General features: G+C 48.0%; 1 protein-coding gene across 1 annotated transcript; it reads left to right on the top strand.

The window, feature by feature from the left end:
- Positions 1–20,197, top strand: ZMAT5 (zinc finger matrin-type 5). Its single transcript, XM_082243582.1, has 5 exons — positions 1–153; positions 2,897–2,959; positions 4,878–4,958; positions 17,080–17,182; positions 19,984–20,197. The coding sequence occupies exons 1-5, from the start codon at positions 27–29 to the stop codon at positions 20,111–20,113; spliced, it is 504 nt and encodes a 167-aa protein (XP_082099708.1). The 5' UTR covers positions 1–26; the 3' UTR covers positions 20,114–20,197.
- Positions 20,198–24,737: the final 4,540 nt, after the last annotated feature.

Here is a 24,737-nt window from a genome sequence, read left to right as displayed (position 1 = left end):
ATCTTAGGGAGCTGCACACATCTGCCATGGGAAAGAGGTATTTCTGCGACTATTGTGACCGCTCTTTTCAGGACAATCTGCACAACCGCAAGAAACATCTCAATGGAGTGCAGCACCAGAAGTGTAAGAAAGTGTGGTATGACCTGTTCAGAGGTGAGAGCCCTGCACCCCTCATATCTGTAGTATGACCTGTTCAGAGGTGAGAGCCCTCCACCCCTCATATCTGTAGTATGACCTGTACAGAGGAGAGAGCCCTGCACCCCTCATATCTGTAGTATGATCTGTTCAGGGGTGAGAGCCCTGCACCCCTCATATCTGTAGTATGATCTGTTCAGGGGTGAGAGCCCTGCACCCCTCATATCTGTAGTATGATCTGTTCAGAGGTGAGAGCCTTGCACCCCTCATATCTGTAGTATGACCTGTTCAGAGGTGAGAGCCCTGCACCCCTCATATCTGTAGTATGACCTGTACAGAGGAGAGAGCCCTGCACCCCTCATATCTGTAGTATGATCTGTTCAGAGGTGAGAGCCCTACACCCCTCATATCTGTAGTATGACCTGTTCAGAGGTGAGAGCCCTGCACCCCTCATGTCTGTAGTATGACCTGTACAGAGGAGAGAGCCCTGCACCCCTCATATCTGTAGTATGACCTGTTCAGAGATGAGAGCCCTACACCCCTCATATCTGTAGTATGACCTGTTCAGAGGTGAGAGCCCTGCACCCCTCATGTCTGTAGTATGATCTATTCAGAGGTGAGAGCCCTGCACCCCTCATATCTGTAGTATGACCTGTACAGAGGAGAGAGCCTTGCACCCCTCATGTCTGTAGTATGATCTGTTCAGAGGTGAGAGCCCTGCACCCCTCATATCTGTAGTATGACCTGTACAGAGGTAAGAGCCCTGCACCCCTCATATCTGTAGTATGACCTGTACAGAGGTGAGAGCCCTGCACCCCTCATATCTGTAGTATGACCTGTACAGAGGAGAGAGCCCTGCACCCCTCATATCTGTAGTATGACCTGTACAGAGGTGAGAGCCCTGCACCCCTCATATCTGTAGTATGACCTCTACAGAGGTGAAAGCCCTGCACCCCTCATATCTGTAGTATGATCTGTTCAGAGGTGAGAGCCCTGCACCCCTCATATCTGTAGTATGATCTGTTCAGAGGTGAGAGCCCTGCACCCCTCATATCTGTAGTATGATCTGTTCAGAGGTGAGAGCCCTGCACCCCTCATATCTGTAGTATGATCTGTTCAGAGGTGAGAGCCCTGCACCTCTCATATCTGTAGTATGATCTGTTCAGAGGTGAGAGCCCTGCACCCCTCATGTCTGTAGTATGATCTGTTCAGAGGTGAGAGCCTTGCACCCCTCCTATCTGTAGTATGATCTGTTCAGAGGTGAAAGCCCTGCACCCCTCATATCTATAGTATGATCTGTTCAGAGGTGAAAGCCCTGCACCCCTCATATCTGTAGTATGACCTGTACAGAGGTGAGAGCCCTGCACCCTGCATATCTGTAGTGTGATCTGTTCAGAGGTGAAAGCCCTGCACCCCTCATATCTATAGTATGATCTGTTCAGAGGTGAAAGCCCTGCACCCCTTGTATCTGTAGTATGACCTGTACAGAGGTGAGAGCCCTGCACCCTGCATATCTGTAGTACGACCTGTACAGAGGTGAGAGCCCTGCACCCTGCATATCTGTAGTATGACCTGTTCAGAGGTGAGAGCCTTGCACCCCTCATATCTGTAGTATGACCTGTACAAAGGTGAGAGCTCTGCATATCCATAGTATGACCTGATCAGAGGTGAGAGCCCTGCACCCCTCATATTTGTAGTATTACCTGATCAGAGGCGAGAGCTTGGCACCCCTCATAGCTGTAGTATGACCTATACAGAGGTGAGAACTTGGCACCCCTCATATCTGTAGTATGACCTGATCAGAGGTTAAAGCCATGCACCCCTCATATCTGTAGTATTACCTGTACAGAGGTGAGCGCTCCGCATATCCATAGTTTGACCAGATCAGAGGTGAAAGCCTTGCACCTCTCATATCTGTAGTATGACCTGATCAGAGGTGAGAGCCTTGCACCCCCCATATCTGTAGTATTACCTGTACAGAGGTGAGCGCTCCGCATATCCATAGTTTGACCAGATCAGAGGTGAAAGCCTTGCACCCCTCATATCTGTAGTATGACCTGATCAGAGTTGAGAGCTCTACACCCATTACAAGCAGCGGGAGGCCTGAGCGACCAGCCGGCATGTCTGCTGGCTTGGCTGAGGACCCGAACAAAGCCGGGATCAGCTGTGATCGGTTGTCCTATGTAGTAACCTGGAAGCGATGTCATGACATCACTTCCCGTGGCTGGTGCCCTAAAGGTGGTGGATATTTTTAAAACAATTACAGTATTTAAAACGGCCAAACTTGGCTTTTTGCAAGCTTTTAGGTGCAGACGAGGGGGTTCCGGGCTTATAGACCCCAGATCTCTCCACAAAGAGTACCTGTCACTGCCTATTACTGTCACAAGGATTTTTACATTCCTTATGACAGCAATAAGGCTAAGTTCACTTGTAGGCGTTTTGGGGAAGTTTTTCTGCTCTAGGATCAGCTCAAAAAACGCCCAACATGACAAATCCTATTCATTTCAATGGCCCCTGTTCACATCTGAGCGTTTTGACGTTTTAACCACTTGCCGACTGCTCACAGTATATTTACTGCGGCAGTCAGCCCCTCACAGGCAAAGCGACGTAAGGTGAAATGGCAGCTTAGCACATTATAAGATCTTAGATTGTCTCCAAGATGCGTTATTGCATGCTTTGTCTACTTTGTAGTTTCTCCTGTATATTTCAGATTTTATTGGCTAAAGACACGTTGCTGTTTGGTTTGTGTTTTTGTTTACAGATGCTGCTGAAATCCTTGCAGAAGAGGAATGTAAGAAATTATGCAGACGTTTCCTTCAGACGGGTGGGTACTTGTAAATCCTGATATAAAAAGTGAGGACCTAAAGATCTCAATCAAATATTTTTTTTTCTAAAGATGCTGCAGCAGTTTAAATTATAAACCTAGCTATAGACAACTTGAGTTTTAACAGTGATTAGCTCAAATTGGAGATTTGGGTTACCCTGATGGCACCATGCAGCTGGACAAAAGTTGATTTAAAAATTGACTGAGCCAGGTGGAAACTTCTCGGCTGAACAGTAAGGCTGGCCATACACTATACAATTTTCTTATTCAATTTCCTTTAGATTTACCTTAAACTATGTAGTGCAAGGGCCTGCCTGACTGCATACAAATTGAAAGTGTTTAGGTTTGACCTTGTATTACATGGTTTTGGTAAATCTAAAGGAAAGTTGAACAAGAAAATTGTATAGTGTATGGCCAGCCTAACTGTGTCTTATCAGATGCAATCACAGTTTGGGTATTCAGACAGCTGCAGATGCTTAGAGATTCCTCCTTTCATTCTAGACAGTTTGGATGGAGGAATCAAGCAATGTATGAATCTATGCGTGTAAGACTAGCTTAAAGGGTAACTTCACCTTCATGGGAAAAAATCGCAAATAATTAAGCATATACAATTGCATTACAAGCCATATTGTAATTGAATGTTATTACAAACTACCTTTCCTTTTTAATCTGCAGTGCTGTAATTTTCTGAAAAATCCAATATGGCAACACAGTTGGTGTACTAGAAATTCCCCAGAAATATAATGTCCTGCTTGTGTGATTTGGCTTACTGATTTTCTCACAAGTCTGCACCAAGATACAAGTCAGATTGTAGGCATCTTCTGAAAGAAAAATTGTATTTTTTGGTGAGATACTTCAAAAGGGTTAATCCCTTGTAAAGGGATCCAGATCCTGAATTTTCCTCATTAGAAAATTGCAAGTGAATCTGGTAATTATAATGAAAGTCATTCCCATTTAAGTTCCCTTTGCACATTAACAAAAAAAAACTGTTTTTCTTCAGAGCAGGAGCAGGTAGGATTTTTGCAACAAAGTTTGTTAACATACTGTCAATGTACAACACCCAGAGGGAATTTTCTTTTTCTTTTTTTTTTTTTTTTTACCCCTCAACAAAGGTGGAGTTACTCTTCAAGGTTTAATGTTATCTCCCAGTGAACATCAGTAAGAAGTAGGTGGGGTATAGGAACCCAGGCAGAAACAGTCATTTTATCTGGTGTTTCCATAAAGCTTTTTGCGGATTTGCTCTGAAGAAGATGTAAACTGGCAATAACCAAGCTGCATGTGTTATACAGTGACTAAAGGCTAGGCCCGGGCACTGTCAGAAGGGGGTGCTTCCCTGGCCCTCTGGAAACACATTTTCAGAAAAACAATTACCATAGCAGCCTCTGGAAGCTTCTTTGTATTGGAGGAGACAGCTAGGCCCTGTAAAGGTATGTTGTGGCACTTGAATGTGCTTGCTAACTAGACCGTATAAGACCCCATTCACACTAGCGTAACTTGTCAGGCGACTTGGTCGCCTGACAAGTCGCAGTCGGTCGCCTGCCATTGATTTGCACAGGACCCGTTCTAATAGGAGCGACACAAGTCGCTCCGACTTAGAAAAAGGGTCCTGTACTACTTTGGGGCGACCTGGAGGCGACTTGCATTGACTTCAATGATATGAAGTCCATGCAAGTCGCGCCGAGGTCGCGGTTCACGCTGTGCACCGCGACTTCACAGGTCGCCCCAGCAAGTCGTGTCGCGCCAATGTGAATGGGCGCTTATAGATTCTCTCTAAGAAGAGATCATTGTAACCTTTTCTTATTTTACTACTCATAAATAGGATTACATACGATTGCTGGATTGAGTTCTTGGACATTCAGAACTCCTATTTTAGATTTGCAGTGTGAATGCTCTTTTTTATTATTTTTTTTTTCTGTAGGTCAGTGTGACTTTGGTCCTTCCTGCCGATTTTCACACATGAGTGCACAGGATTTGGTTGCACTAAAGACTAAAGTGGAAGGTAAGAAATCACATAACCTAACTATTTTAAAGTGGTTGTAAATCCTTACATATACCCAGTGACTAGTCTCAGGTGATACAGAGATGAAACAAATCCTCCTATATAAGATGTCAAACAGTAGGTAGTATGGGTTCAGAAAAGGTCCTTGGAACATCAGATATAGTCCCAGAAAAGTTTGTATACATCGGAAGTCCTTAAACTGTATGCAAGCACTAGCAGCAGCCTTCTGTAGAGTAAGCCAGCTCTAGTAGAACATAGACAAGGGGAAGAGAAAAGAAAGTGTATTCTAAGTGCAGCAAGTAATCTTTAATGTTGGCACTGAATTAGTTTGTTTCACATATAATTAGTGCAGGGATTTGTAATTGTAACTTTAATAAAAAACATTTATAGAAACTTACACGATCAGTAAAAGTATAAGCTCATTATCAAAATTCAACACTGGAGTGAAAAGTCCCGTCCTGTGGGATCCTCTGTGCCCAATGTCGCCTGGAATGACTGCTCCAACATCGGCACAGGGAATCCCACAGGATGGGACTTTTCCCTCCAGTGTTGAACTCTGATGAGCTCCTATTTATACTGATCTTGTGAGTTTTTATTAAGGTTACAATTACATGCTGCATTTAGATGGCGCTTTCTTTTCTCTTACCCTTGTCTTTTGTCCTGTATAAGTTTTACCTTTTTACTTGCAGCCATTTGTTCTATACATCCTTACTTTGATTTTTCAGACTCACAAAGCAGCGGGCAGAGAGCTACAGGTATATACTGAAAAGAGCTCTGAGAGCTGATTGGAGGGAAGGGACACTCCTACCCTGCTAGTCTCTTCTGGGCTCCACTGAATGTATTGCAATGCAAATAACATTGAAATACTTCCATTTCTCTTACGTCCTCCGACACTCGTCGCCACCTCTTAGTCATCACTGTTGGGTATTGACTTCCGCTCAGCAGGAGTAGCTAGGCATAAAGATTTAGTCAAAAGAACAAAGGCATTTGCATATACACACCCATGGGGGCTGTCCCATCTGGTCAATACCCCCCTGCAGTGACCACTCCCAACTCAGTTTCTTTCTGCCTAGCGTCAGGGTGTGTGCCTCCACAGGTGGATCACACTGTGGCCATGCTGAACAAGGCTACCTTGGTTCCTTCTGAGGATACCCCGGTTTTTCGGGATCCCACGGACCGGCGGTTGGAGTCTCTAGCCCGCCATTCCTATACAGTGGCGGGCTCGTTGCTCAGACCCATTTTCGCGTCCGTTTTGGTGGCTCAGGCGGTGGCTGATTGGACTAAGGTGCTTAGGAGCAACCTCGTGTCTGATGCTGTTCTGCCTGCCCGCCTGGATATGGTGGATCAAATCCACCAAGGAATCATGTATCTGTGTGATGCGGCCTTAAATGAGGCCCCTTTAGTGGCACGCCTCTCTAGTGTCTCGGTACTTAATCGGCGACTGATATGGCTGAAGAGCTGGTCGGCCGACCAGTCCTCGCGGAAAACAGTTGCTGATTTTCCCTATGCTGGTTCTCGCCTTTTTGGCGAGGCGTTGGATACCCTGGTGAAAGGCGTCACAGGGGGTAAGAGCACTTTGCTGCCCCAGAACCCGAAGAACAAGTCCTTTCGTGGCAAGCGGGTTCTGCGTCTAGACCCACTAAGGGGTCCTTTCGTGCCTTTCGGAAACCAATCCAAGGGCAAACCCTTCAAGGCCCAGGGCAGCCAGAAGAAGCCCTGGGTGGGCAAGCAGAAGTCAGGCAATGCCGGCTCGGCGGGTCAGTCCGCCTCTGCCTGAAGGGACGCCCTCACCCGTTTCAGGGGTGGGGGGACGTTTGCACGGTTTCCTCCAACCTTTGCTGCTATGGATTTCGGACACGTGGGTTCAGGAAATCATTCGATCAGGGTACAAGATCGAATTCCTTTCCCGGCCGGCGGACAGATTCTTTCCCTCAAATCTTCATTTGCCTCCTGGGCGTCTGCAGGACCTACACCAAGCGGTGCAGGACCTTCTTGCTCAGGGGGTGATTGTCCCGGTGCCTCATCGGGACAGGTTTCGGGGATTTTATTCCAATCTGTTCACTGTGCCCAGGAAGGAGGGCAAAGTACATCCTATTCTGGACCTAAAAGCGCTGAACCGCTTCGTGCGCGCTCGCAAGTTCTGTATGGAGTCTCTCTGCTCGGTGGTGGCCTCCCTGAGTCCAGGGGAATTCCTGGCCTCGATAGATCTAAAAGATGCGTACCTGCACGTCCCCATTTTCGAGGGTCATCAGCGGTACCTTCGGTTTGCTGTCGCAGAGGACCACTATCAGTTTGTGGCGTTACCTTTCGGTCTCGCTTCGGCTCCAAGGGTCTTTACCAAAGTGTTGGCGCCGGTTCTGGGCCTGTTAAGGGCACAGGGCATTGCGGTCTTGGGGTACCTGGACGATCTCCTTCTGAGATCGAGTGTCAGTCAGGACCTAGTGCGCGATCTGTCCACCACGGTGCAGACGCTACAGGAGTTCGGATGGACCATCAACGTTCAGAAATCGACGTTGTCTCCATCGGTTCGTCTTCCCTATCTGGGAATGATTCTGGACTCTGCTCAGGCAAAGGTTTTCTTGCCGGAGGACAAGATCCGGACCTTGCAGGACGAGATCAGGTCCCTCAGGGACAACCCGTCCTCGTCACTCAGGACCTGTATGCGAGGCCTGGGGTTGATGGTTTCGGCCTTCGAGGCGATACCCTTTGCTCAGTTTCACACGCGGGCTCTCCAGGCGGAGGTCCTGGCCAGGTGGGACAGACTGCCTCAGTCCCTGGATCTGGTTGTCTCGTTGAGTCGTCAGACCAGATTGGCTCTTCTGTGGTGGCTCCAGTCCCCGACGGTGTCGACAGGCAAGTCCTTCTGTCCGTTGTTGTGGACGGTGATTACCACGGATGCCAGCCTGTCGGGCTGGGTGGAGTCCTGGGCAACCTGTCTGCCCAGGGCACTTGGTCGGAAGAGGAGTCCTCACTCCCGATAAATGTGCTGGAATTGAGAGCGATAAAACTCTCTCTTCCAGTGGTCGGACCGACTTCGGGGCCGTCCTGTTCGGGTACAGACGAACAATGCTACCGCAGTGGCTTACATCAACCACCAAGGGGGCACCAGGAGTGTCCAGGCGGCCCAGGAGGTGACCGACATTCTGTCTTGGGCCGAGACTCATGTTTCGGCAGTTCACATTCCGGGTGTGGAAAACTGGCCGACTATCTGAGCCGCCAGACCCTGGACCAGGGGGAATGGTCCCTGCACCCGGAGGTCTTCCAAATGCTGTGTGCGAAGTGGGGATCCCCGGACGTGGATCTGTTCGCATCTCGGTTAAACCAAAAGGTGGAAAGGTTCGTGGCAAGAACGCGCGATCCTCTGGCGGACTCCTCGGATGCGTTGGTGGCCCCTTGGCATCAGTATCGTCTGATGTATGCCTTTCCTCCGATTCAGTTGCTATCCAGGTTCCTCCGCAGGTTAGCCTCGGATCCACACCTAGTGATTCTGGTGGCGCCGGACTGGCCACGCCGGTCCTGGTATGTCAACGTTGTTCACCTGGCAGTGGCGCCTCCGTGGCGGCTGCCAATGCGGGAAGATCTCCTGTCTCAGGGTCCAATCTCCCATCCTGCTTTACAGTCGCTGGCTTTAACGGCCTGGCTGTTGAGACCCAGGTCCTGAGGGACAGGGGTCTCTCCCCTGAGGTCATCCCTACCCTTGTCAAGGCTAGGAAGACCTCCACTGGTAAAATCTATTACCTTACCTGGAAGGTCTATTTCGCTTGGTGTGAGTCCAGGGGGTTCTCCCTTCGCTTGTACTCGGTGTCGAGAGTGTTGGCCTTCCTCCAGTCTGGGGTGGACCAGCGCCTGGCGCTGGCCACGATAAAAGGCCAGGTGTCCGCACTGGCTATTCTTTTCCAACGCCCTGTGGCGTCTCATTCCCTGGTTCCCACCTTTTATTCAAGGTGTGCGACATTTGGCTCCTCCCAGGAAGGAGCCCTTACCGCCATGGGACTTGAACTTGGTTCTGTCCGTGTTGCAGCTTGCTCCCTTTGAAAACATCCGGGAGATATCGTTACCTCTGCTGTCTAAGAAGGTTGCCTTTTTGGTGGCGATCACTTCGGCTCGCAGGGTATCGGAACTGGCGGCGTTGTCTTGCCGTTCTCCGTACTTGGCGGTTCACAAGGATAAGGTGGTTTTGCGTCCGCATCCCTCCTTCCTTCCTAAGGTGATCTCTGAGTTCCACATTAATGAGGACATAGTCCTGCCTTCACTTTGTACGAAGCCTAAGCATCCTAAGGAGGTTGCTCTGCATTCCTTGGATGTGGTCAGGGCGATCAGGGTTTACCTGTCTACGGAATCCTTTCGGAAGACGGATTCCCTCTTTGTCCTTCCTGAGGGACCTCGGAAGGGCATGGCTGCGTCTGCAGCGACTATTGCCAAATGGATCAGACAGACCATTGAACATGCTTATGCTTTGAAGGAACGGGTTCCACCCTTCCCTGTTAAGGCATACTCTACCAGATCTGTGACTGCGTCCTGGGCCTATTGGCATCGGGCCTCGGTGGCCCAGGTGTGCAAGGCTGCGACTTGGTCGTCGGTGCACACTTTTTCCAAGTTCTACAAAGTAGATGTTCTGGCGTCAACTGATGCCTCCTTTGGCCGTAAGGTTCTCAGTGCGGCAGTGCCATGAAGGACCCTTGTTTTTTTGTGGGTCCCTGGCTGTTGGTGTTTGTTTTCCTGGGCTGTTGCTCCTGTTGAGCATTGTTTTCTGTTGCCCAGCAGGTTCTCTTACTGTGCATGTAAGGTTCCTTTCTCTGATGTGGGTACTGCGTTGCCTTTTCTACGGTTGCGTCTCCCACCCCTCATGTCTATACTGCTTTGGGACATCCCAACAGTGATGACTTGGAGGCGGCGGCGACTGTCGGAGGACGTAAGAGAAAACTGAATTTTTGTAAAATCTTACCTGTAAAATTCCTTTCTCTGAGTCCTCCGACAGTCGCCGCCCCTGCCCCTCTTTTGGGGTTGTGTTCTTATTACCTACTGCTATGCTACCAAACTGAGTTAGGAGTGGTCACTGCAGGGGGGTATTGACCAGATGGGACAGCCCCCATGGGTGTGTATATGCAAATGCCTTTGTTCTTTTGACTAAGTCTTTATGCCTAGCTTCTCCTGCGGAGAGGAAGTCAATACCCAACAGTGATGACTTAGAGGCGGCGGCGACTGTCAGAGGACTCAGAGAAAGGAATTTTACAAAAATTCAGTTTTTTGGCTATGCTAGCCGTGGAAAGTGACAGGGTGATCCGGAAGTGATGTCATATACATTGCTTTCCGCGTCACAGAAAAGAGAGGAGAGATGTGTCCGCTCTTCTCCCTCCCCTCTTCAAGCTGGCACCTGTCATGTCAGTCCTGGGCCAGCAGATAGGCAAGCGGAACTTGGAATACAAATGGGGGGGGTGGAGGCATTGCTGGGGGTGTCTGGAAGCAATTGGTCGGCACTGCAGCCACCTGACAGTCAGGACTCTGCCTGTCCATTTTACACACAATCCTGATGGCTGCAGCTACCAGAGTGTGTGTGAAACCTCCTGCTATCAGGTCTGTATGATGTTCGGATCTGGCAGCGAAAGGGTTACCTAGACAGCGGAGAGAAATGACAGTGCTTTGGAGAGAGGCAAGTAAACCCTAAAGAAATGACTGCTTTGCTCAGATTTCCTCTTTACAATCACTTTAAGGTAATACGTTTTCTATGAATCATATAATATGTATGTTCATTTGGTTGTAAAACATAATGCAGATATCACAGGGGAAGGTATAGAACCTTTGTTGAATATCCTTTACCATCCATGTCCTTACTGGAGAATTTAATGTTTACTTTCTGTCCCATTGGCTGTGATGATTGGATCTGAAAGTGAGGATAAACCTTAGACGAGGACAGACCGCAACAATTGTGTTCATTTTTTCTTTTGTAGCATGAAAAATAGATAGCAATGAAAACTAGTCAATGATTATCTGCATTCCTATTGCGGAAATTTCTACCAGTCTTAGTGGTCACCAAGACAGTGGTCATATATTACATCTTTACTTTTAAAGACGATCTCTGTTTAACCACTTTAAGACCAGAAGATTTTGCTGCTTAATGACCAGGCCCTATTTTGCGATTTGGCACTGCGTTACTTTAACAGACAATTGCGACGCTGTACCCATATAAAATTGACGTCCTTTTTTCACATTCTGCTATATAACATTCTCAAAAATGTAAAAATCAAATTTAACATTTTAGGCCAATTTGTTTTCTGCTACATATTTTTGGTAAATATAATCGCAATAAGGGTATTTTGATTGGTTTGCGCAAAAGTTATTGCGTCTACTAACTATGGGAAAGATTTATGTCATTTTTATTTATTTATTTTTTTACTAGTAATGGCGGCGATCTGCGATTATATTTATATATTTTTTATTTTTTTTTGGGACTGTGACATTGCAGCGGACAGATCAGACCCCGAACTGACATTTTTGACACTTTTGGGGGGTACCAGTGACATTACTACAGTAATCAGTGCTAAAAATATGCACTGTTACTGTAATAAGGCCATTGGTTGGGAAGGGGTTAATACTATTGTTGATCAAGGGGTTAAATGTAAGCCTAGGGGAGTGATTCTAACCATGGGGGTGTGTGGCTTGTGAGATGAATACAGAGACATGCGATCCTATATAGCAGGGTCACATAGCCTCTGTGATCATCCGAGGGAGAAGGACGGACGGCCTCGATATAGCCCCACTTGGCGGGGGCTGGCCTGCAAGTTCAATGCCTCACAAGGTCATATAAGACCAGGTCTCGGCCTGTGTCACAGCGTTCCTCCTGGCCGACAGCCTCCCATTCCGATGGAGAGGAGGTTCTGTCTGGTGCCTGGTTTCTGGTATGGCAAGTAACTGTCTCCCCCTGTAGAGTTTTGGGGTGGATGTGGGCCCCTCCATGCGACGGTCAAACCCCTCCTTCCCCATACGCACCACCTCATCGGTCTGGTGGTCCCTGTGGGCCATCTTGCCGCCCTCTACTAAAGCGGGGGATGTGAGGTGGCGCCTGGTCCACCTCCTATGGTGGGGGCAGGGTGCTGTGCTGGGGATGGGGGGACGGGGGGGGGGTTGCGCCATTGGCGATCGGGGTGGCTGTACCTGGTGGAGGCTCCTGCCAGGGCCCCCTTCCTGCCTGCCATTTTCGGATGCCCAGGGATCCCTCCTGGGAGCCTCGTGGTGCTGCGTGGGGTGCCATTTTCTTGTAGCCTGTGTGCTTAAAGCACAGCGGCCATGTTTGTGTACTCTGGCGGCCATTTTTCTGTGGTTTGCCATTGAAAATAGCGGTGGCCATGCCTCTGGGCTGCGATTTCAGCGGTGGGAGCCCCTCCTCATCCCCTGGTGCTGACTCCTGGATCTTTTCATTTCCTGATTGCAGTTTGTGGAGTGCAGATTCTCCTGGTTGCTGCAATGCCTGGTTTCTGCGGGGTGGTGAGTCTGGTGGGGTCCTCTCCCGCTCAACTGAGGATTGATTGGTGCTCTGTGGCTGGCAACCGGGTGGGCTGCCAGAGCAGTGGGGGTTGTCCCTTAGCAGTGTTTTACACTGTTTTGTGGTATCCCCCTGGTGACTCATGGAGTCTTTTGAGCACATCTTCCCACCTGATCTCCCCTCTGAGGCTGCGGGTCCCTCCGGGTCTCATCCATCCATCCATCGATGCACTGACTGGGGTCCTTGGGGTCATGGGAGGATGTGACTTTTGGACGATGGGCTGGCAAATAGCGCTCCCTGCTTTCCCCTGTCTCATCTGTCTCATCAGATCCTGAATCTGATTCGGCCGCCGTGGACGTGGGTCACCTTGCTGGGTCTACGACCACACGCCCTGAATACTCAGATGGTGAGGAGGATTCCTCCACTTCTGCAACCGCGTAGGAAAAGGCACTGATTGTAGCTGTGCGTGAGATCCTAAAGATGGAGGACGCATCTGCGGCAGAGGCGCAGGTTCCCTTTGGCATTCACAAGCCATCCAGAGCGACAAAGGTGTTCCCTTTCCCCTCCTATTTTGACAGAATTGTCACTAAATAGTGGGGATAAGCCCCTTGGGGTCCCTGAGCGCTTTTGCTAGGCCATACCCCCTATGAGAAGTCTCTTAAGAGTGGACTGTTCCACCGGGGGTGGACCCTCTTGTTTCCAGATTAAACAAGGCAACCATGGTTTCCAGAATAAACAAGGCAACCATGATTCCGGTTTAAGAGTCCCAGGCCATTAAGGACCCGGCTGACAGGAAGGCAGAGGCTGTGGCCCGCAATATGTACTTCCTAGCTGGTTCGGTACTGAGGCTGGTTATTCACCATTGCCCTGGTGTCGCAGACTCTGACCATATGGGCTGGGCTTTTGCACCATTACCTGGAGGGAGAACAGCTCCCCCTGATTTTGCTGAGCTGGCAGACCAGCTGGTCCAGGGACTGCAGTTTACCTGTGATGTCTCTTTGGATGTGGTTCCCCTAGTGGTTCGGCTCTGTTTCGGTAGTGGTCCCTAGTGTCTTTTGGCTCAAATGCTGGTCTGCGGACCAGACTTCTAAAAAGGCCTTAACTGATCTTCCCTTTCAAGGAGATCGCCCTGATTTTGCTGAGCTGGCAGACCAGCTGGTCCAGGGACTGCAGTTTACCTGTGATGTCTCTTTGGATGTGGTTCCCCTAGTGGTTCGGCTCTGTTTCGGTAGTGGTCCCTAGTGTCTTTTGGCTCAAATGCTGGTCTGCGGACCAGACTTCTAAAAAGGCCTTAACTGATCTTCCCTTTCAAGGAGATCGCCTGTTTAGTGCTACCCTGGATGACATCATTAAAGGTCTCACAGGGGGAAGAGTACCTTTCTTCCGCAGGCTACTAAAGACAAGGACCCTCGTTGTAAATGTGAGCCCTCCTTCTGGGCTCATAATTTTTTTTTTTTTTTTTTTTTTCGTCCCCCCGCGTTGACTGACAAAGGATCGGGGCCGTTTCTGGAGGATCCAAGCCAACTTGGTCTGGCAAGTCAAGAGCGGGCTTCTCCAGACCTGCGGACAAGGCTCCTTCAGAATGAAGGTGCGCCATCACCCGTATCTGGGGTGGGGGGGACGTCTTCGCTGGTTCTCGGACATGTGGACTCCCTTGGTACAAGTCAGGTGGGTCCACGAGGTTATTCAGTCCGGCTACAAGATCGAGTTTCCTTCTTACCCTCCGGTAAGGTTCTTCTCTCCAACGTGCAACTGTCCCTGGTCCACTTACAGGCTCTTTTTGGGGCAGTGCAAGACCGTTTACTTTAAAGGGTGATGCTCCTGGTTCCAACTTCAGAATGTTTTCAGGGGTTTTAATCAAACCTGTTTACAGTCCCCAGGAAGGAAGGCAAGATGCGTCCAATTCTGGACCTTAAGACGCTGAACTGCTTTGTGCTGGTGCAGATGCTCGGAATGGAGTCCATTTGCACGGTGGTGGCTTCCCTGCGTCAGAGGGGTTTTTCTTGCCTCCATCGACATCAAGGATGCTTACCTTCACATTCCAAGATGTGTCTGTCTCCAGCGCCTCCTCCGCTTTGCTGTGGGAGAGGAGCATTATCAGTTTGGGGCGTTACCCTTTGGTCTCACTTCTGCTCCTTGGGGCTTTAAGAAAGTGTTGCCCTGGTGCTAGCATTGTTACGCCAATGGGGGATAGCAGTACTGGGATACTTGGATGACCTCCCTCTGCGAGCGGAGTCTCCTACTGCTCTTGTGGAAAACCTGGAAATCACCATACGAGCTTGAGGGTGTTTGACTGGATTATGAATTTTCAAAAGTTTTGCTCTGGTTCTGTCCCAAAAAGCTGTACCATCTGGGTATGCCTCTGGACTCGGCCTTAGCCGAGTGTTCCTCTTAGTGTTCCTTCCTCTAGATAAACTCCAGAAACTGCAGTCTGTAATTTTGTCTCCTGCTGTCCAGCAGATGGTAATCCCTCCAGACTTGCATGCGGGTGCTGGGCAAATTCGTCCTTCCCTAGTATTGGACAGTGGTCACCACGGATGCCAGCCTGTCTGGCCGGGGGGGCGTCCTCAGCAGAATTTCTGCTCAGGGGGTCTGGACCCTGAAAGAGTCCAGGCTACCAATCAATGTCTTGGTACTCTGAGCAATCAGACTGTGCCTGGAACATTGGACAGATCATCTTCAGCGATGTCGAATGCGCGTTTAATCGGACAATGCCACGGCCGTGGCTTATGCCAATCACCAGGAGGGCACAAGAAGTGTCCTGGCAGCTCTGGAGGTAGCCGGATTCTAAGGTGGGCAGAACGGTTCGTTCCAGCCCTCTCCACCGTACGCATTCCCGGGGTGGAAAACTGTCAGGCGGATTACTTCAGCCGGCTAGCGTTGGACTAAGGGTAGTGGTCCCTTCATCCAGAGGTGTTTCATCAGTTGTGTCTCCGATGGGGCATCTCCGAGGTGGATCTGTTGGTGTCCCGGCTCAAAAGAAAGGTGCAGAGGTTTGTGGCTCAGTCAGGGGATCCTCTGGCGGACGCCACAAATGCGCTGGTGGCCCTGTGGGGGTCAGTATCATCTGATTTACGACTCCACGCCCCCCCTCTCAAGCTTCTGCCAAGATTTCTATGCAGGATCGAGGCAGAAGGGATTCCGGCCATCTTAATGGCCCCAGGCTTGGTACGCCGATCTAGTGCGGCTGGTCGCCGACGTTCCTTGGAGGCTTCCTCTCGGAGGATCTGCTGTCCCAAGGACCAGTTTTACCATCCTGATTTACAGTCGCTGGCTTTGATGGCTTGGCTGTTGAACGCCAGGTGCTGATGGATAGAGGTTAGACTGAGTCTGTGATTCCAACGCTTTTAAAAGCTAGGAAATCTACTTCTAGGAAGATCTAACATTGAATGTGAAAGATGTACATTGCATGGTGGAAGTCTATTGGGGTTCATCCTCGCTTTTCTTTTCGTTGGCTCGGATCTTGACCTTCCTTCAACAGGTGGTTGACCAGAAACTGGCCTTCAGTACTATCAAGAGTCAAGTGTCGACCTTGTCAGTCTTCTTTCAAGGGCCCTTGGCCACACTCTCCTTTTTGGTGCGTACTTTTCTTAAGGGAGTTTGGCACTTGACCCCGTCTCTGTTGCCGTCTTGGGACCTTAATTTGGTGCTCTGTCCTCCAGAAGGTGGCCTTTTTGGTGGCTTTCACCTATGCGCGCAGGTTGTCGGAAAAGGTGGTGTTATCCTGTTGTTCTCCTTACTTGGTGGTTTACAGTGATAAGGGGGTTCTTTGCCCCTGTCGTTCCTTCCTCAGGTTGTCTCTGATTTTCATTTGAACAAAGAAATGTTGTTGCCTTCCCTGTGTCCCAGGCCAAAACAACTGAAGGAAATTGTTTTGCATGCCTTGGAGGTGGTCCGGGCGATTAGGGTGTACCTGGCAGCTACAGAGTCTTAGGAAATATGATTCACTATTTGTTCTTACGAATGGGCCTTGGAAAGGGTTGTCTGCTTCCTCCTGTGACCATTTCCAGATGGATCTGACAGACAGTGATTCAGGCCTATTCCATCAAGAGTCAGGTTCCTCCTTTCCCTGTTAAGGTGCACTCTACTCGGATGCTCAGTGCCTCCTGGGCCTTCCGTCATTCTAGTGACGCAGGTTTGCAAGGCAGCCACCTGGTCGTCAGTGCACACTTTCACAAAGTTCTATAAAGTGGATGTGTTGGCATCTGCGGATGCTTCTTTTGGCCGCAAGGTTTTGCAGGCTGCTGTTTAGAGGACCTGGTCCTCTTTGAGGGTGTATTGTGGTCTTTTGTGTTTTAATTGATCTTATGTAATCTAATTTTCTGAGATACTGAATTCTGGGTTTTCACGAGCTGTAAGCCATACAAGATTAAATTAAAATAAATAAATGCTTGAAATATATCACTGTGTGTGTAATGCATCTATATGAACCAAGAGTTTCACTTTTTGAATTGAATTACTAAAATAACTTTTTGATGACGATCCCAAGTTTTTTTTTTTTTTTTTTTTTGTTTTTTTTTTTAAAGCTGCACCTGTGCTTTTATGTTTTCACTGCTAACAGTAATGCACAAATGGTAATTAGGATATGTATTTTTTAAGTTTAAACTAGATATTTTTTTCAATAATCTATCCCCCTTATAGCAGAGAGAAAGCTGAAGGAGGAGAAGAACAGACAGATCCCTCCTTGCAGGGTTGATGCTTGGCTTAAAGAGAGAGCAGAGAGAGAAAGCGCTCACAGTGAAAGGTGAGTCCAGCAGAGGGTGCTAATGAAGCACTGAGAAAGGATGCACACTTTACTCAGCATCTGTACACAAGCAGTATTTGGACTTCTCGGTAAAGCACCGGCAATGGTCATGTGCAAATTTCAGTAAACTATTGCTGCTTAGTGAAGGCGACCCAGAAAGAGTTCAGTTACAGTTGGTTGCTACTGGTAAAAATGAACTGCAATGCATTACTTTTTAAACATCTGTTTTAATTCATCAGACTATTTAAAATGATGTTCAATTACTTTTAAGCCATATATAACCAGTTTAAATGGTGATACTTTAACCACTTCAATACTGAGCACTTTTACCCCCTTCCTGCCCAAACCAAGCTTTCAGTGCTGTCGTATTTTGAATGACAATTGCACGGTCATGCAACAATACACTTATGACATATCTTTATCAATATTTTGAGACAGCTAGGGCTTTCTTCTAGTGGTATTTAATCACCGCTGTTTTTTTTTTTTCTTTGTTTTTTTTTTTTTTTATGTATTTTTATATATTTTGCTAAACAAATAAAAAAAAAAGACAAACTATGAAATAAAAAAAAATGTATTAGTTTCTGTTATAAAATGTTGCAAATAAGTAATTTTTCTTCTTTGCTGATGTGCACTGATTGGCGCTATTGGGGCTGCCCTGTAGTCAGGACACAAATGATCAGTGCCCTGATTATCAGTGTAAATGTCCCGTTACGCTTGCCGGTTACCATCTCTCCTCCTTGCGCTATGACCGCTCATGAGAAAAGGAATGCCGATAACTGGCAAGTTTGTTTACATGTGATCAGCTATTATTGGAAACAACTAAACATTGTAAAGGGCTACTGTGATTGGCCCTTTATCCCAATCTGTATCAGCTTTATCCGAAGGACAGTGTTTACAGAGCATGCCGGATGAGTGCCGCAGTGGGTGCACGGGGAAGGCGTGGTTCTGGGAAGATGTCCATGGATGCCCTCCCAGAATTGGGACGGCCGCACTGTAGCTGTCTTTTGGCTATAGCCTGGTCAAGAAGTGGTTACATTTGCTTGTCATTGTCTATTTCAAATGCTAAGGTCATTTAATCATAATTCATAAATAATAAGCATAATTAGTCAAGGAGCTTAGAAAATCTGATAGGCCAATACTTCTAATCATTCGATTTGCCATCCAAATAAACAGGGGTGGTTAGTAGAACTTAACTCTCTCCTTTTTTTTTTTTTTTTTTTTTTTTTTTTTTTTTTTACGCACCACTAAATTATGGTGTCTAAGAGCAGTAGACGATGCATGCAACTCAGACCACCATTGTAGTTCTATGGATAGTCTTGGGTAAAACAAAAAGTTTAATTTTGATCGCTCAGTGAAGGAAAAATGGCGGTGACCATTAAACTTGAGTCAGAGACTCTTCCCTTACTCTCATGGGAGTCATTTTATTTATCTGCTGTGCTAAGTTCTTTCATGGACTCCTTTTCCCAGAGAGACCAGTCTATTTCCTCAAACACAGCTAGCCAGAGGATTCTACATTAAAGGCTGTTTTCATTAGATCGTCTTTTGTTGCAGTGAAGAGTGGTGGTTTGGGCTTTATTAACAATAAGAATGAAAAGTCTACTTTAAATTCAGATTAAACAAGAAGTAGTTGTTTAACACTGCCCCTTGGTGAAGAGGTTTGTGCTGCATCATTTCAATTAACACAAGAGTCAGTTAACGCACATTCTTGATAAAGCGCTGCTTTCATCAGTCACGGTAAATAGAGGGCTGTGCCTGCCTAAGAATCACAGGGTCGGGAAGCGAGGTGTCATGTAGATTTATTGAATACTGTGGCTGTGCTGAAGAGCTCAGTAGGGAATCGGTAAAATTAGATAAACACTACATATTCTAATGCATTGACTTTTATATGGAGAAATATCATTTATTTCCTGAGATTGTCTGCAGACACATTACTTGCATACTAACTGTGCCAAAAGTTCTGTGTTAAAGTTTAACTAAATCACACTTTTAATGGCAAATGTACTTCGTTTAGACCTCCTTTAATATAACTGAATGATGAAAAAATTGCATTGGCTTGAAACTTGTTGTATTATTTGGCACTTAGGACACCAAGGGGTTGATTTACGAAAACGGGAGAGTGTCAAATCTGGTGTAGCTCTGCATAGAAACTAATTGGCTTGCAGGTTTTTTTTTTTTTTTTTGTCAACCTAATTTAACAAGCTGAAGTTAGAAGAAGATTGGCTACCCTACACAGCTGCACCATATTTTGCACTCTCCAGGTATAGTAAATCAACCTTCAAGTATGTCTTTCTCAATCTCAGCTGATGTGTAGAAAAATATTTTCTGGTGTATGTAACCCTATGTGTGTTTTTTTTTTTTTGCATAGGTTACATTATAATTATGAACAGCTTAGCATGTGTTGTTCTTTGGTAAGGCTCGGTTTCCACTAGTGCGACTTGACACGTCAAATCGCACAGCAAGTCAAAAGCCATTTGTTTCAATCTGACCCGTTTTCACTGCCGCGACTTGAGTTGCGGCGACTTCAAAAGTAGTTTGTGCACTACTTTTGGGCCGACTTCAGTGCGACTTCCCTCTAAAATGAGGGACAAGTCACACTGAAAGCCGCAAACAACTTTCTCTACGAAGTCGCGCTAGAAGTAGCACGACTTTGTAGCCGCGGTAGTGGAAACGGAGCCTAACAGAGAAATCAATGTACCTCGACCCAAAGACATCTGTCAGAATGAACTATGAAGTGGGCAGATGCATCTCACTTAGGTGCTTGTGAGATGATCTCCCAACTGACTTTTTTTTTCTCTTCACAGTGCCTCTGCATCGGAACGTCCCATCTACCATCTGCCACCAGGCTGGCCACCGCTTTGTGAGCTGCCACCATCACTCCATCCTCCCACTCCAGCAGACTGGAGTGAATCAGAGGATTTGGAGTGGGGCTGATAAGCCACCCGAAAACCTTGAAAGAAGAGTAGACTATTACTACAGATACACTTTCAGTGAAAGTTATTTTGCAAATATTTTTATATTAAATGGTAAGATCCCTGCGCTGTCTGTGTTCAATATATGTTTTTTGCCACAAACAATTTGGCAACAATAGAACAACCAATATTGTGCAATGTCATTGAGAAACTGTTATGCAAAAAACATTTTTCTCTTTTGTTCATTGACAGACACAGCTCCTGATCTTCTTCATAACCATTGGGTTATACTGCCACCTACAGGAGTTAAACACTAGGCCGAAAAAGAATCTGGCTACGCCTATGGACAGTCCCAGGAGGGTATACCCCCCTCTCCCTGCTATAGGTACTCAGTTTTTTTTCTGTGTAGACAGGAGTAAGGACCTAGTTCCTTGATGGGATCTCTGGTCCTGGCAATTTTTGTTCTTTTTAGTGCGTGCGTGCGTGCGTGCGTGTGTGTGTGTGTGTGTGTGTGTTTTTTTTTTTCTTCCTTTGAGATCTACAATCAACTGCCAGACTGGGCGACGAGCTGGAGAATCTAGATCCAATGGTCTCTCCAGTCTGCCCAGCGCTAGGTTAGCCGCAACATAGCCCTACTGGACAGGGGGCTGGCCTGCGAGTTAAATGCCTCGCGAGGTCGCATACGACCGAGTCTCGGCCCGAGTCGCATTTGTTCCTCCTGGCCAACAGCACCCCCCATTTCGATGGCGAGGGGTCCTGTCTGGAGGGGTGCCAGTCTGGTTCCTGGTATGGTGAGTAGCTGTCTTCTGTTTTTTACCTGTGAGATCTAAAATCAATCGGCTGCAACATAGCCCCACTGGACAGGGGCTGGCCTGCGCATTAACCGCCTTGCGAGTTTGCATACGATAGTCGCAGCTTTCCTACTGCCCGACAGCCCCCCCATTTAGATGGTGAGGCGTTCTGTATGGAGCGGTGCCCGACTGGTTCCTGGTAGAGTAGCTGTCCTTCCTCTTCCCCCCCCCCCCCCCCGGAGGGTTTTGGGGTGGACATGGGCCACTCTGTGGGACTGTCACAACCCTGGGTTCTCTTCCTTCCCGTCAGGCATCCCCCTACCCCCCCCCCCACACTTATGCTGGGGCTGTGCTGGTAGTCTGGTCCACCTCCTGGGGTGGGGGCAGGGTGCCGTGCTTGCGATGGGGGCGCGCCGCCGGCCACCGGATGATCCACTGTGCGGGGGGGTGTACCTGGTGGGGGGGGGGGGTCTGTCCTGGGGGGGGGGTCTGTCCAGGGTCCTGTCCTCCTGGGTTCCTCGAAGCCTCATGGTGCTGCCACTTTGCTGTACCCTTTCTGCAAAATGGCTGCCATGCATAGAAACATAGGTTTGCCATTGAAAATAGTGGCGGCCATGACAGTGGAGCCCTCTGGGCGGCAATTTCGGCCACGGGAGCCCCTCCTCATCCACTGGTGCTGACTCCTGGATCTTTTTTCACTTCCTGATGGCTGCATATGGAGTGCAGACTATCCTGGTGGCTGCAGGTGCCTGTTTCTGCTGGGTGGTGAGTCTGGTGGGGTTCTCTTCCTCTCTGCTGAGGAGCACTTAGTACTTGTGCCTGGCAACCAGGTGGTGCTGCCAGAGCGGTGGGGGTTGTCCCTATGCAGTGTGTTACACTTTTTGTGGGGTCCCCCTGGTGGAGTCTTTGGAGCACATCTCTCCACCTGACCCCCCTCTCTGAGGTTGCGGGGCCCTCCGGATCCCAACCATTTATCGATGCATTGACGGCAGTCCTGGAGTCCTTTGTGTCGTGGGTGAAGGTGGTTTTTGGGCGACGGGCTAGCAAAAATCACCCCCCACCTTCCCCTGCTTCATCTGTTTCATCAGATCCTGAATCTGATTCAGCAGCCGCGGACGTGGGTCACCCTACTGGGTCTGCGACCATGCGCCCAGAATCCTCAGATAGTGAGCATGATTCCTCCACATATGCAACCGCGCACGAAAAGAAGCTGGTGGAAGCACTGATTGTATCTGCATGAGACCTTGAAGATGGAGGACGCTGAATTGTCGCTAAAAAAGTGGGGATGACCAAAGCATCCCCTTGGGGTCCCTAAGGGATATACTGTGCATTACCCCTTTGAGGAGTCCCTTCTTAAGAAGTGGACTGATCCACCGGTGGTGGACCCTCCGGTTTCCAGATTGAGCAAGGCAACCATGATTCTGGTTGAAGAGTCTCCGGCCTTTAAGGGTCCGGCTGACAGGATTGCCCTGGTGTCGCAAGCTCTGACTGAGTGGGCTAAGCTTTCATGCTGTGACCTAGAGGGAGAACAACCCCCCCCCCCCTCCCTGCCTTTGCTGAGCTGTTGAATCAGGTGGTCTAGGGGCTTTAGTTTATCTGCGATGCCTCTTTGGATGCGGCTCCCCTAGTGGCTCGGCTCTCTGTTTCGGCAGTGGTCTTTCGCTGTCTTTTTTGCGGCTTAAATGCTGGTCTGTGGACCAGACTTCTTAAAAGGTCTTGACTGAACTCAATTTTTGAATTTTCCGAAGTCTGCTCTGTTTTGGTCCACAAAGCTGGACTATCTGGGTCCGACTCTGGACTCGGCCTTAGGAGTCCCTGATATGGTGGCTTCATTCTCTGGCACTTTGGCTTGGCAAATCCTTCATTCCTTTGTATAAGACAGTGGTCACCTCTGATGCCAGCCAGTGGGGCGTCCTCGGCAAGAATTCTGCTCAGGGGATCTGGACACTGGAAGAGTCCAGACTGATGATCAATGTCTTGGAACTCTGAGCTATCGGACTGTGCCTGGACATTGGACGGCTTGGTATGCCGATCTGGTGTGGCTGGTCACCGACGTTCCTTGGAAGCTTCCTCTCAGGGAGGACCTGCTGTCCCACGGACCAATCTACCTACATGCTTTACAGTCGCTGGTGAATAGAGGTTTAGCTGAGTCAGCGATTCCAACACTGTTAAAATCTAGGAAGATCCACCACCGTACGAAGGTGTACATTTGCGTAGTGTGAGTCTCTTGGGGTTCATCCTTGCTCCTTCTCGTGGCTCAGATTTCGGCCTTCCTTCAACAGAGGGTTGAACAGAAATTGGCCTTGAGTACTATCAAGGGCCAGGTGCCACCTCCTTTTTGAGAATCTTCAGGAGATTACCCTGCTTACACTTTCTCAGAAGGTGGCATTTTTGGTGGCTATCACCTATGCACGCAGTCTGAATTGGGGGCATTATCCTGTCCGCCTTACTTGGTGATTCAGAGATATGATGGTTCTTTGCTCCTGTCCCTCGTTCCTCCCAAAGGTTGTCTCTCATTTTTAATGAAGACATCGTGTTACATTTCCTGTGTCCAAGGCCGAATCATCCGAAGGAAATTGCCTTGCATGCCTTGGATGTTGTCCGGGCAATTAGGGGGGTGTACGTGGCAGCTACAGGGTCTTTTAGGAATTCGGCTATTTTTGCTCACGGATGGGCCTCGGAAAGGGTTGTCTGCTTCCTCTGCGGCCATTTCCAAATGGGTCAGACAGATGGGGATTCAGGACTATTCCATCAAGGGTCAGATTCCTCCTTTCCCTATCAAGGCACACTCTAATTAGGCGCTCGGTGCCATTTGGGCCTTCCATCATCAGTGACGCAGGTTTGCAAGATGGCTACCTGGTCGTCTGTGCTCACTTTCACAAAGTTCTATAAAGTGGATGTGTTGATATCTGTGGGTGCTTTTTTGGCCGCAAGGTTTTGCAGGCTGCTGTTTAGAGGACTTGATCTTCTTTGAGGGTGTATTGTTTTTTCCAGGTGGGCTCCAGTTGTTTTGGTTAAGAGCCTGTTGCCTGATTGGCTACTGTTTTTAGCCTTGGGAATTTTTTTTGCTGTTCCCACCCCTCATGTTTAACACTGCTTTGGGACGTCCCAATGATTATGAAGATCAGGAGCTGTGTTCGTCAATGAACGAAAGAGAAAATGGGATTTTTGACTTTCTGTAAAATCCATTTCTCTGATGTTCATTGACGGACACAGCACCCACCCCTCTATGGAGTTGTAATTCTTCTGACACTGCTTGTAACAAAACTGAGTATCTATAGCAGGGAGAGGGAGTATACCCCCTGGGACTGCCCATAGGCGTAGCCAGATTTTTTTTTTCTGCCTAGTGTCTTACTCCTGTAGGGGGCAGTATAACTCAATGGTTATGAAGATCAGGAGCTGTCAGTATTTTTTTTTTTTTACCATAAAACATAAATAAAAATCTTAACATATAAATTAAAAAATCAAAAGTCCATAAAGTACTGTGAATCGTCTGTGCAGTAATTGTTTCTTTATAGGTGCAATCAGTGCAAAAATATAACCGGCTGATGAAAGTGCTGTGCTCCCCTTTCTGTCGTGCCCTCGTTTGCCAGCTTTCCATGAAAATATCGCCTGTAGTACAAGATCCTGTGTATCTTTTTATATATAATTCCTTATTTTTTCCTCACAGTTCCATCGGTAAATCATTATCATAGGAGGAGAACTTACCATTTAATTTATAAATGAATCCACACCTTCACCAAGAAGTAGTCTCCTAGTAGTTGCTGATTAGCAATCCCTATTTTACCACACCCACCAGCGTAGGGACAATTACATTATTTATTTTTATATTGAAATCCTATTGTTCATAAATGG

This window comes from Pelophylax lessonae, assembly GCF_965119305.1.
Source record: "Pelophylax lessonae genome assembly, chromosome: 1".
Classification (NCBI taxonomy): domain Eukaryota; kingdom Metazoa; phylum Chordata; class Amphibia; order Anura; family Ranidae; genus Pelophylax; species Pelophylax lessonae.
The sequence above is the reverse complement of the archived record's forward strand: the minus strand, read 5'-3'. Positions and strand labels throughout refer to the sequence as shown.